The sequence below is a fragment of the Elephantulus edwardii genome, unplaced genomic scaffold (genome assembly GCF_000299155.1).
Source record: "Elephantulus edwardii isolate Elephantulus edwardi_28Jun2011 unplaced genomic scaffold, EleEdw1.0 scaffold00094, whole genome shotgun sequence".
Classification (NCBI taxonomy): Eukaryota; Metazoa; Chordata; class Mammalia; order Macroscelidea; family Macroscelididae; genus Elephantulus; species Elephantulus edwardii.
The window spans coordinates 3812146-3824154 of record NW_006399844.1 but is presented as its reverse complement, the minus strand read 5'-3'; the positions used below and the strand labels follow the sequence as shown (position 1 = coordinate 3824154).

General features: G+C 44.9%; 1 protein-coding gene across 1 annotated transcript in view; it reads left to right on the top strand.

The window, feature by feature from the left end:
• Positions 1-1523: 1523 nt before the first annotated feature.
• TMEM98 (transmembrane protein 98) overlaps positions 1524-12009 on the top strand; it is a 14283-nt gene continuing 3797 nt past the window's right edge. Inside the window, exons 1-4 of the mRNA XM_006890917.1 lie at positions 1524-1695; positions 5552-5683; positions 6535-6568; positions 9288-9403. Coding sequence (XP_006890979.1) covers positions 1565-1695; positions 5552-5683; positions 6535-6568; positions 9288-9403 — 413 coding nt within the window. The 5' untranslated portion in view covers positions 1524-1564. The remainder of the gene's footprint in view (positions 1696-5551; positions 5684-6534; positions 6569-9287; positions 9404-12009) is intronic.

The window sequence follows — 12009 nt, the reverse complement described above, 5'->3', positions numbered from 1 at the left end:
AAAGGCAGTGAAAACTCAGAAAAAGCACTTGCACTCTGAGAAAGGCGCGTGCGCACACACCACACAGAAACAAAGCGGGTGGTCTTGGATGCCAGGCTTGGGAGAGGAGAAAAGAGGGAGGGGAGGCGCACTGGGGGGTGGGAGGGAGAGGCACGCCAAGGGAAAGCGGAAAGAGGAGTCTAGAGGGAGACCCAGAGAGAAGCGGAGATAGAGACAGAAAAAATCGAGAAGTGCAACAGCGGAGGGATGACACGGAGGAGGAGATGGGTAGAGTGGACTAAAGGAAGTGGACAAGGAGGGACACGGAACATATCAAGGAACATACATCTAGAGAAACTGGCAGAGTTGAAAAATTTGTGACCTGTACGCCCACTCACACACACATTCACGCTCAGAGAGAGAATGACAGAAGAGACAGCCGCCGACTTGCCCTGGTGGGAAGTGTACCCCACGCTCTGCTCCCTAGTCTTGTCCACTCGGCAAACTCCTAGTGGTCTTTGAAAACCCAACTCAAGCATCACCTGGTTTGTGAAGGCACCTTTCCCCCACAGTGCGGTGCAGACATGGTTGCCGTGTTTTCTGTGTACATCTGTGTGCAATAACAGGCTTGTCTTGGTGCCTGGATCACATGGAGTCTCCCTCCTCTATCAGCTTAAAGTTGGAGCCTATGTCTTACTTATTTCCAGTCTCCCAAACAAGATCAGTATTTGAAACAAAGCGGATGATCAATAATATATGGAGCATTTGGATGCTCTGAGACATGGAACACAGAATTAAGTGCAAATGGAGGAGATCAAGGGGTCACGGAGAGCCTTTTTGCAAGTGGGGAAATGAAAGCTTTGTGGGGAGAAGGTCTACTATGAAACAACAAGGTGAATACCTGCGATTTTAAAATAGACATGAAAGAACTCAGCCGGTAAAAACAGGTAACAGACAATAGACAGAGACATTATTTGGAATTTTCCAACATGGAAACTGACAAGCAAAACCCTTTTCGGAGTTATTAGGCTCTCTCTCTCTTTTTTTTCCTTAGAAAGGAAAAGGAAGACAAGTATCTGTCTAAATTTAAATGAATGGGCTTTGGGGTTGAAATTCAGCTCAGTTGCCTCCTAACTTGGACCAGTTTGTTTTCTTAACTGTGAAATGGGGATTGTGAGGTTAGAAGAGTTGGCATAGACAAAGCAGATCTTCAATAAATGCACCCCCTTGCCTTTTCCCAGTGTGCATTCTTCCTTTCATATGCATGGGTTTAGAGGGGAAAACTTAAGTTCCCTTTTGTCTCAGGTTTGAAAGATCATCCTGATCTAAACCTAAAAGAAGACAAGGCAGATTTGAGACATGACTTGTAAATTGTACCTTGGCCCTATTAGGCCCTCAGGTGTTTGCCGGTGACTTGAGGGTCCTTGTCTTCTCCTCACCTCCCACCCCTTTTGCCTCTTCCACAGGTAAAACCATTGTTTGTTTCTTCTCTGGTTTCCTTGCCAGGTCTTCTCCACCGTTGTGTTCTCTCAAGCCTGAGTGCACCCTGGAGATGTGACTCGGGCTGAGCCCCCTCCAAAGAAGCATGGAGACGGTAGTGATCGTTGCCATCGGTGTGCTGGCCACCATCTTTCTAGCCTCATTCGCAGCCTTGGTAGTGGTTTGCAGGCAGCGCTACTGCCGACCCCGAGACTTGCTGCAGCGCTATGACACCAAGTGAGTGGTTCCGGGGAGAGATCAGAGCTGACAAGGTGAAAAAAAAAACACCACAAAAACCACCAGAAACATTTTAGTGCTGGGTCTCTCAGGCTGAATTTTTTTGTCTGTACCATGGCACTTGCCAGCTGCCCTTCCTGATCAAGACCTTAGAGCTTACGGATGCCCCTGAATAAAGCCACTACAGTGAAAATAGGAGGATAACTGAGTAAGAATAGAGAACTCTGGTGGCCTAGAGGTAAGAAGCTGTGCTGCAATCCTGAAGGCACGTGATTCGAATTCACCAGCTGCTTTGCGGAAGAAGGACAGGCATTTTCCTCTCATTCTGTTAACTACTTCTGAAAATCCATTATGGGTTGGTTCTAGCTCAACAGTACACAACAACTGAATAAGTTATGTATAAATATTCAAAAGGTAAAGGAGAGAAAGGGAACAGAAAAAGGGGAAGGGAGAAAATTCCCTGGGACAGCACAGGTTAGTGGGTGTATGTGTGAAATAAAGGGAAAAGCTCAATGGGGGCTTGAAAAGATGGGGTGATAAAAGGCATAAACAATGATAATTATATAAAATATAATGCATATGAATGATTGTATAAAATGCAAAGTGCATGTACAAGACACAGTGTATATGAGTGAGTATATACAAATCAACAGAAAATTAATTTTAAAAACTACTCCTTAAACCTCCCAGCGTCCTGAGCCATGGAGCCAATGAGAAAGTGACAGAACACGTTCACCTGGGTTGAAGGCTCGGCCATTCATCTAAGACTGGCCAGCTCACTTAGCAGTTGGACAAGCCAAATCTCTTTTCAGCCAAACCCACGGGTACTGAAATCAGATGCCTGAGTTCCAGCCTCACAGCCAAGCAACAATTGGCCCAGTGAAATCCTATCAGAGGGACTGTATCTTACTTTGTACAGACAATTTTGTCATGATACATTTGACATGAGATATATTTTATAAACAAGAGCCTGTTTTCTGTTGAAAAGCAACACAAACCCTCTGCCTTTGAGTCACTTGTGACTCTTAATAATCCTATGTTGAGTTTTTGAGGCTGTAAATCTTTATGGGAAGATACCGCTAATCTTTTTCCCCATCGAGCAGCTGATGGGTTCAGATCACTGAGTTTTCAGTTAACATCTACCATGTAACTCTTTATGCAGTGGCTAAGTGCTTGATTGCCTAAAGAATTAGTGATTGGGACCTGTCAGCAGTTCTGCGGGAGAAGGATGTGGCCATCTGCTTCTGTAAAGACTTCAGCCTTGGAAATCCTATGGGGCAGTTTCACTCTGGTTTGTAGGGTCGCTATGAGTTGAAATCAACTTGAGAGTGACAGACCCAAGAAAGCTCTTCTTTCCAGGAGCTTATTTTAAAGAATGTAGATATAAAAATATGATTATTTTTATTTTTCCAACATTGCCAGTGAAACTAGGGGGAGCAGGGACTCTTGTGGTGGATCAGGGGATTCTTAGAAGTGATTCTGTAAGACCAAGGAGAGCACAGTGGCAACTATGGGTAATATCCATCCCAACCACCCTTTAACATGTAGATTTTTCACCACAATAAGAAAAAGGTAAACAACTCAATCACAAAATCAGTACAGGATATGAACAGACACTTCACCAAAGAAGACATTCAGATGGCAAGCAAACACATGAAGAAATGTTCAAAATCCCTAGCTCTAAGAGAGATGCAAATTAAAATAATTATGAGCTGTCATCTCACTCCAGTAACAATAGCAAAGGTCAAGAAAGTAGCAAACAACAAATGCTGGCGAGGTTGTGGAGAAATTAGAAACCTTATTCACTGTTGCTGGGAGTGTAAAATGGTGCAACCACTATTGTAGGCGGTATGGCACTTTCTCAAAAAGTTGGAAATAGAAATACCGTTTGACCCTGCAATTGCACTACTGGGAATATACCCTAAAGAAACAAGAACTGCCATCCAAACAGATATATGCACACCCATGTCTATTGCTGCATTGTTCACAATAGCAAAGAGATGGAAACAACCAAAATGCCCATCAACAAACGAATGGATAGAGAAACTGATATATCCACACAGTGGAATACGATGCAGCACTGAAAAACAAGGAGCTAATGAAATATACAAAATGGATGACCATGGAGGACATTATCTGGATGAAATATCTCAGTCACAAAAGGACAAATATTGCATAATGCCACTGTTATAAAACAGGACTGACATGGGAGTTGGGGGGAACTAAGAAAAGACAGTAAAAATAATGTATACTGCATTAAAACAAATGAGGGAAAGAACTGTTTAAAAGAAATATATGATCAGGTATTATTTGCATGAGAATAGTCCAGAAGAAGAGCTTCATAGCAAAGTGGACTTGGGGAAGGAAGGGGAGAGGAAATTGTGCAACAATGAAAGAATTTTTTTTTTCAATGAAAAAAATTTTTTTTTCCAAAGAGAAAAGCAAACTGGGGCGTGGATAGGGAGGAAAATGTGCAACAGTGAATGAATGGAAATCCAAGTTCTCTGTAAACTATTGTTAAAATCACAAAAAAAATAATGTGAAAAGACCCCCCACATAAGTAGTAAAAAAAAAAAAAAGGTAGATTTGAAGGTAAAATAAGTTAACAAGAGGATGTCATTTTGTCCTAAAAGAGAAGCCTTGTTTACACAGCTTCGTCATTATTATGCTAGTGCCTCTTCTTTTCTTTCTCCAAGGGATTTATCTCCTATGTCTTTTTTGTGTGTGAGGGAGGAGTTACTCCTGGGCCGCCCCCTTGACTCACTGTCTAATCATGGCCTTGCCTGTCACTTCAGCCCCTACTAGGCTTTGGTTTGGATTTAAGGCAAGTGCTTCTGCTCTTATTGATCTTTTTTTTTTCTATAATTATATTTTATTAATTTTCATAAACATTTACAGAGATTTTGGGCTTCCACTCATTCATTGTTGCACTATTCTCTCTACCCTCCTCCCAGTTTATTCTTGTCCAAATGCCACAGTGCTTGTCAAAGCCAGTTCTGATTAATCTTCTTTGTCAGTGTATCCTTTGCCATTCCCTATCACTCCTCCCTGAGAGAGACTTCACCCTGAGTCATAAGGAAAAGGGGACGGCGTATTCTCTTAGCTACTTCCTGCTGAAAAGGGACGCTGTGGGTTTCAGGGTGAAGATCTTCTCTCACTACTCTAAAGGGCCCCTTTGGCAGTAGGAAACACATAGACTATTATGGAGATTGATTTTGGAATTCAGATGCACTCTTATTGATTGTGCTTGGCTGTACATGTACATATCCTTCAAGATGTATCATGGGGGTGTTGCAACCTAGAAGACATAAATTTGACTAACAAGTTATGAGTACATGAGTCCAAAAATTATGGAAAAGTAAAAGAAAAGATTCTTTCATTGTTTTACAAACCCTCCCCCAGGTCCCCTCCACCATGCAGCCCTCGCTCTAGTCTCCTGTGATGACAGAAATACCCAGTTACATCTCTCTTTTAGACGGTTCTCTCCCTCCTCTGTTTCAGTGCAGTATACATTATTGAACCCATCTTACTCAGTCTCTCCCCAACCCCAAGGACAGTCCCATTCTACAACAGTGGCATCATGTAATATTTGTCCTTTTGTGACTGGGATATTTCACTCAGCATAATGTTCTCCAGAGTCAACCATTTTGAATAATATTGCATGAGTTCCTTGTTTTTTAATGCAGCATAGTATTCCATTGTGCGAATATACCACAGCTTCTCTAGCCATTCGTTTGTTGATGGGCGCTCTTATTGATCTTGTTCCTTTTATCCTCTTACAGTTTGTAGGCATCGGTGAAGGATGTGGATCAGCAGCATTACCGTGAAATCAATTAACTGGTCCCTTTCCTTTCAGGCCTATTGTGGACCTCATTGGTGCCATGGAAACCCAGTCTGAACCCTCTGAGTTGGAACTGGATGATGTTGTTATCACCAACCCTCACATTGAGGCCATTCTGGAGAATGAAGATTGGATTGAAGATGCCTCGTAAGGCCATGGGGATTGTTGACTTTCTTGTGGGTTGCCTTTTAGATCTCTAGGGATAGCATGTGGGGATTTCTGAATTCTCTTCTCTGGCTCCTAGCATACTCAGCTGGCATCCAAGAGCTTTGTGTTCTACTCTGCTCATATCCTGGCCCTGAAACTGGGGATTTCTAAGTGTGGAATGGTAGTGTTTGCCCACGTCTCCATTTTGGAGATCTGAACACTGAAATCATACATGTGTGACAGATTGTTGATATACTTGGATTATCCTTGGGATGTCTAAGGATAAAATTGAGCCTCCGAGAATGAATGCTTTGCCTTTAGAATCTCAGAGATCTTTGGATTCAAGCAGGAACCCCTTCGGCTTGAGTGTTGCACGCCACATCATTTCCTTAGGTGTTCATGGGGACCACTATGTAGAGAGCACTGTGCCCAGGCAGCACAGCTAGGAAAATGCTGGAAGAGACAATGTCTAGATTTGCCTGGGGTGGAAAAGTCGAGTTGAATTTTGTGAGAGATAACACCATGTAGGTGCCTTGAACTTGAAAGACGAGAAGTGGTTTACAGGCTGACCATAAAGAGGACACACCAAGTAGAGGCAACAGTTTGTCCGAAGCAAGGTTTTATGAAGAGCCTGGTGGAAGAGTAGACTGTGGTGAGGGGCAGGAAGCGGAGGGGGGACGATGCTTCTCTGTTTAGTTCCTGGACCTGTTTGTTTTAGCAGTGAGTCTTTACTGGGCTCAGGTGGTGTCAAGCTGTGTCCACTAAACAGAACTAGATGAGGAACAGTGGTGGTGACTGGAGGAAGGTGGGCTTCTCAGGCAACCATTGACAGACTCTTCTTGTCTCCTCAGGGGTCTCCTGTCCCACTGCATTGCCATCTTGAAGGTAATCCTTTCTCATTTTCTGATGTGAAAGCGAGTGTCAACAGAGAGTCCATGTATACATCCTTGGATTTGAAAGAGACCTTATGCAGAGAACCAGCCTCACAAGGGTCCGCTTAGCATACCTGGGGCTTGGAGTTTCTACTGTCTGCTTCCGCTTCCTCCTGAATACCGTCTTATCGCTTCATGATTCTCAGGCTATTAGAAGAGGCTTTTCTTTCATACGATTCTAACAGCCTAGATAGTTACTGATCCACAGAGTAAACTGTGTGTGCCCAAGACCATGTAGGTACTAAGAAAATAACGGTTTCCTACCTTCTCCCAGGGCACTTGATTTCCTTAATAGAGACCTCAGGCCTTTACAGCAAGTTCTGTATTTAGACTTTTCCAAGTGTGAGAAGTCTTTGTGAAAGGAGATAGCCAAAAGGGACAATCCATGTTAAAAAAAATCCAAACTATGTTGCCTTTAACTTGGAGGCAGAGTCCTCCATCCCCTCAAATCCTATACTTGAACTCTTAGAAAAGTTATACTCAATTTGTATTTTAGGTAATTAAAACAATTTTGGCTTTGTACTTGCCTGGTACATCTAATAGGATGGTTGTTGTTATTGTGTACTGTCAAGTTGGAACCAACCTATAGCTGACCCTCCAGCTTGTTTTCAGAGGCAGTTAATTGCACAGGAGGAGATGACCCATCCTTCTCCGGCAGACAGGGAGTGGCTGGTGTGGTGGATACTTGGTCAGTTGCACATGTTGTCAGCATTTGTCCTTGAAGAACTGAGGAAGCCCCACTTTTGTGTTTCTGTCTGATAATTTCTGTCAAGATTTCACCAAAGGCAACTATCTTTTCTTCAGTGTCCTTGATCCCTTTTATTCCTTGGCTACCTGTCTTTGAGAGACAAAGAAATACTTGGATGGGAACTGCTGTCTTATTATTTATTTCCCAGATGTTCTTTGCATATGTAGATCTGGTTGTAGATACAGATGAGGGACTCTGGGGCTTGACTGCTTACTTAAAGGTGGGTGGTGTGAACTCACCAGCTGCTCCATGGAAGAGAGAGGTTACAGCCCTCCATACCCCATGAGGAAGTTCTGCTCCGTCCTGTAGGATCACTAAGAGTTGACATTGACTCTGACAATGGGGTCAATTTTCTTTTTTTTTGCTTTTAGATCTTAGTTGTTATGATGTACCTGTAGCTGGGCCTCTAGTGGGTTTTTAGAGGCAATAAATCGCACAAGAGGGGTTCTCCCATTTTTCTCCTACGGAGCACTGGTAGATTCAAATGGTGTATCTTTGCATTGGCAGCACAATTCCCTACCACTGACCCCCAGAGCTCCCTCTTTCAGTATAAACAGGTATGATGACTGCCACTATCATGCCGTATTGCATCTCTCTTCTCAGCCAAGGTGTGTTCTGGAACTGTTTTTGCCTCTTGCCGTTCCCTATCAGGGACCTCTGTGGCCTGGTGATAAGAAGTCACACTGCTAATCCCAAGGCCCTGTGGTTTGAATCCACCAGCTGCTCCGTGGGAGAATGATGGGCACTGCCCTTCTGTGCAATTGACAACTTCTGAAACCCCCGTGAAGGGTCAGCTAGGAGTGGGTTCCAACTCCACAGCGCCTAGCAAGTTGATTCCTATTCATGGTGAGCCCCTTTGCAAGGGGACTCCATAGGACTTTTTAAGACTGGCCATTTTGAAGCAGATTACCGGGCCTGTCTTTTAAAATGCCTCTGGGTGGGTTTGAACTTCCACACTTTTTGGCCAGTTACTGAGTGCTTAACCATTTGTGTCACTTAGGAACTGCTTATCATACAGAAAAATAAATGACATCTCTTTTAATGCCCAGAAGGTGTCTTATTGGATTGAAATCAGAGATCCATTCTGAGAACCTCAGATCAAAGGAGCATTTAATCTCCTCTTGGGATCTCCAGGTCCCTGTGCTTGGCCCCCTGCCCTGTGGTGGGGGTTTGAGGGAGGGGACTAGGCTTATGTCTAAGTGGGGTTTAGGGCTTTTTTCTGCCCACCTTTCTCCAGCTGTAGGTATAAAGCAGGGAAATGTCTACGAAAGAGACAATCATATTCAGATTCTGACATAAGGGAAGGGATGAGAGAGGGGGCAGACTTTGGGGTGGCCAGTGCTGTTAGCTGGTGATGAGAAAGGCCGTATGTCATAGTCTTGTCCTTTTCCTAAGGTCCTTTTCTCATCGTCATGACAAACAACATGTTGATATATTAACCTAGGAAATTGTTGAAGTAAGTGCCACTTTCGGACAATGTGCTTAGAGGAACAATTGCCCTTTGTGCAGCTGTGTTTCCAAAGGTGCCACGCTGGAGATATTTATTCTGCCAGCGGGTTGGACCATGAGGTAAAGGAAGAGAAAGAGAAAGTAGATTTTCTCTCTCTGAGCAGAAGGTGAAATCAGAGCACATGATTTTTCTTAGACAGATTATTTCAGCTTCAGTTTCTCTCAGCCAAAACCTTGCCCTGGAGTGGAGGTTTCTACCCCTCCCTTTTCACCCATGTTCTCGGCATTTGCTTCTTCCCACCCTCATTTCTTCTAATCGCTGTGTACTTTTTCTTTTCAATTCTGCCATTAGGTTAGGAAGCTGGTTGTGTGATGTGACCCATGGTGGACACTGTGTTTAATCTTGTGGGGGTGTTTGGAGCCCTGGGGGGAGCTAGGTCACACCTCATCACCTCTTTCCTTTTGTCCACATTAGATTTGTCACACACTGACAGAAAAACTTGTTGCCATGACAATGGGCTCTGGAACCAAGATGAAGACTTCAGCCAGTGTCAGCGACATTGTTGTGGTCGCCAAGCGGATCAGCCCTAGGTCAGTGGTCTGGGCCCTTGACCCGCCACTCTTCTGGTGAAGAGAAGCGGGTGGGCGCTCAGGTGGTTGGCAGATGCAGGTTCCTTTAAGAAACCGTGTGCAGACAATGTCATTATTTATATCACAGACATTCACCAAGCATCTAGCATTGTGACACCTTCAAGCTAAGATGGCCTCTTACACCCAAATATAACCACCTCCACCATGCCCCATCCTGTTAGGGTTTTAGGTGGTTCCAGCCTGGTGACTCGTCCTGCCTCAGCTGATAGACACTTTCTGAGGTGGCCCCACCCACATTTAGTGCCTTACCCAGCTGAGGAGGTCTGCCCTTCCCTTTTCCACTTCTTTGACCCAGAATCTGCACTAAAACAAACAAGCACAGCCGGCTAATGTAGGCACCCTGTCTCCTAGAGCTCTCTTGGCCAAACCCTCTGTCACTAACCCCATATCTTTGTTAGAGACTAGTATGGGGTCTGCTTCTTGTGATGCTTCTATTGGCCCATTTGTGACCTGGCCAGCAGTTTATAGAAGTAGATGGTAAGTTAAGGCACGCACCATCCAGATCTATTGCCATTGAGTCAGATCGAGCTCATAACCACGTTCTAGGACAGCGTAGAACTTCTCTATTGGATCTTAAAGGCTGTGATCTTTATGGAAGTAAGACTGCTCCCTCACCCTTGTGGAGTTGGGTAGTGGGTTCAAACTGCCAGCCCTTGAGTTCCCAGCTAAGTGTTCAATCGTGGCATCACCAGAGCTTCTTACACAGTTCAGTCCTCCCAAATTCCTGGCAGTCTGCAAAATCCTGTGTGGGAGGCAACCAGCAGGATTGCAGTCAACAGCAACACCTCCTCATTTGGACCTCCTTTGTGCTGTGAAGTCAAATAAAGACCTTCTTCTGCGAGAGGATTGTGTTAAGACTGTGCTGCCACCTGGTGGCCGGTATGTGACTCGCCTGAGCCGGGGAGTTCGCCAAGTCCAGGATGTTTTTCTTCCACAGCCACCTGGGCTCGAGCTGGGCGTGGTACCTCTGTTCCTGGTGGATGTGGTGGCACCTGTTTGAGCTCCAGGGCCTTTTACTTTCCTTGTGACCATCCCCTTAAGTAAATCATGAAGTGAACCAGTTAATTCCCTGCCTGAAATAAAGTGACCAAATAAAAATGAGCCACTTCCTGTGAAGTCCTCTGAAGTGTTGGAATAGGAGAGAAGTGGTGCCTTGAACTCTGCCCCAGGAGGAGTTCAGGGAGTTGAGAGAGTAGGAGGAACATAATCTAGGGGTGGGACGCAGCCCCGGAAGGTTCTTGGCCTTCTCTGGGGTTGTTTCCGTGTGGGTGAGGCTACATGGCTAGTATCAGACTCGGTCTCTCCTTGGCCGTGACACCCCCACCTTTTACCCCCCCAGGCTAAGCTGCAGGCAAGCATGAGCCATTCATCAGCCATATATTAAGTTTAGTGATTCTGCAGTCACATGGCTCCTAAACCCTTCACCGTGCTTTTTTGTTACTTCTAAGCAACTCTACAGGAGCTCTGCTGGCGACGTGACTGAAGCATGTAGGTGACTAAACAAAAGGTCGTTGGTTTGAATCCACCACTCACTTCAAGGGAGAGATGAAACAGTGGGCTGCCTCCAAGACTGAGTGCCTCAGAAAGCCTGTGGAGGGGGTGTGTCCTTCAGGGTTGCTGTGAGCCTGAATTGACTCAAAGGCAGTGGGTTTGGCAGTGGGGTAAGAGCCACCTCAGGGAGCCAGACAGATAGATGCTGTGATGCCCTGTTATTAGGCAGCACTTTCAAGAGTGGACAAGGGAGAAAGAAGATAGAGATTTCTGAGGAGAGGTGAAATCTTGGGAGAGCGAGACTAACAGTGGCTCTTGGGTGAAGTGATGATTTTGCTCAGAGGGTGGGCCTGGCCTGATAACTCACTGGCCCACTCTCAAACAAGAACCTCAAACTAATTCCAGAATGTTCCATGGCATAATTCAGTCAGGGTTCCTTCATTTGTCATTGTGCCCTCATATTCTTTCTCCTTCTGGGCATTGTTTACCACCACTGTTTTCCCTGCTCCATTCCTTAGCATGTGGAGGGCTGATCACTTTCAAGGAGAGTGGCCTCGGCCCCAGGGCACCAGAGACAAGGACCAGCTCAGACAGACACCCCAGTGACTGTGTCTGCGTTTGCTCATCAGCCCCTCCACCTGAGACAAGAACATCGGGCGGCAGCTTTTGTCAAGTGCTTTCAGAAATTGAATTCTGCGTCTTTATTTTTCCTCCTTGACCATCAAGTGTCTCGGGAGCAAGACTTAAAGCAACACTTTGAACCACAAATCCAAAATAATAGTTCCTCTTTGAATGCGATTGAAGTTTAACCATAAATCCAATGTATCTGTTTTAACCAAAATGAAACTTAGAGAGTTTGTTTTTGTTTTTTTTTTAAATTTTATTATTTTTGTGTGTGTGTACCATCAAATCAGATCTGACTGGTACAGGAGGAGATTGCCCCTCCTTCCCCGGCAGAGCATCTGGTGGATTCGAACCCTGCGCCTCTGGGATTGTAGTTGCAGCTCCCTGCCACTAGGCCACCAGAGCTCCCCTGAGAGTTTTTAAAAAAATAA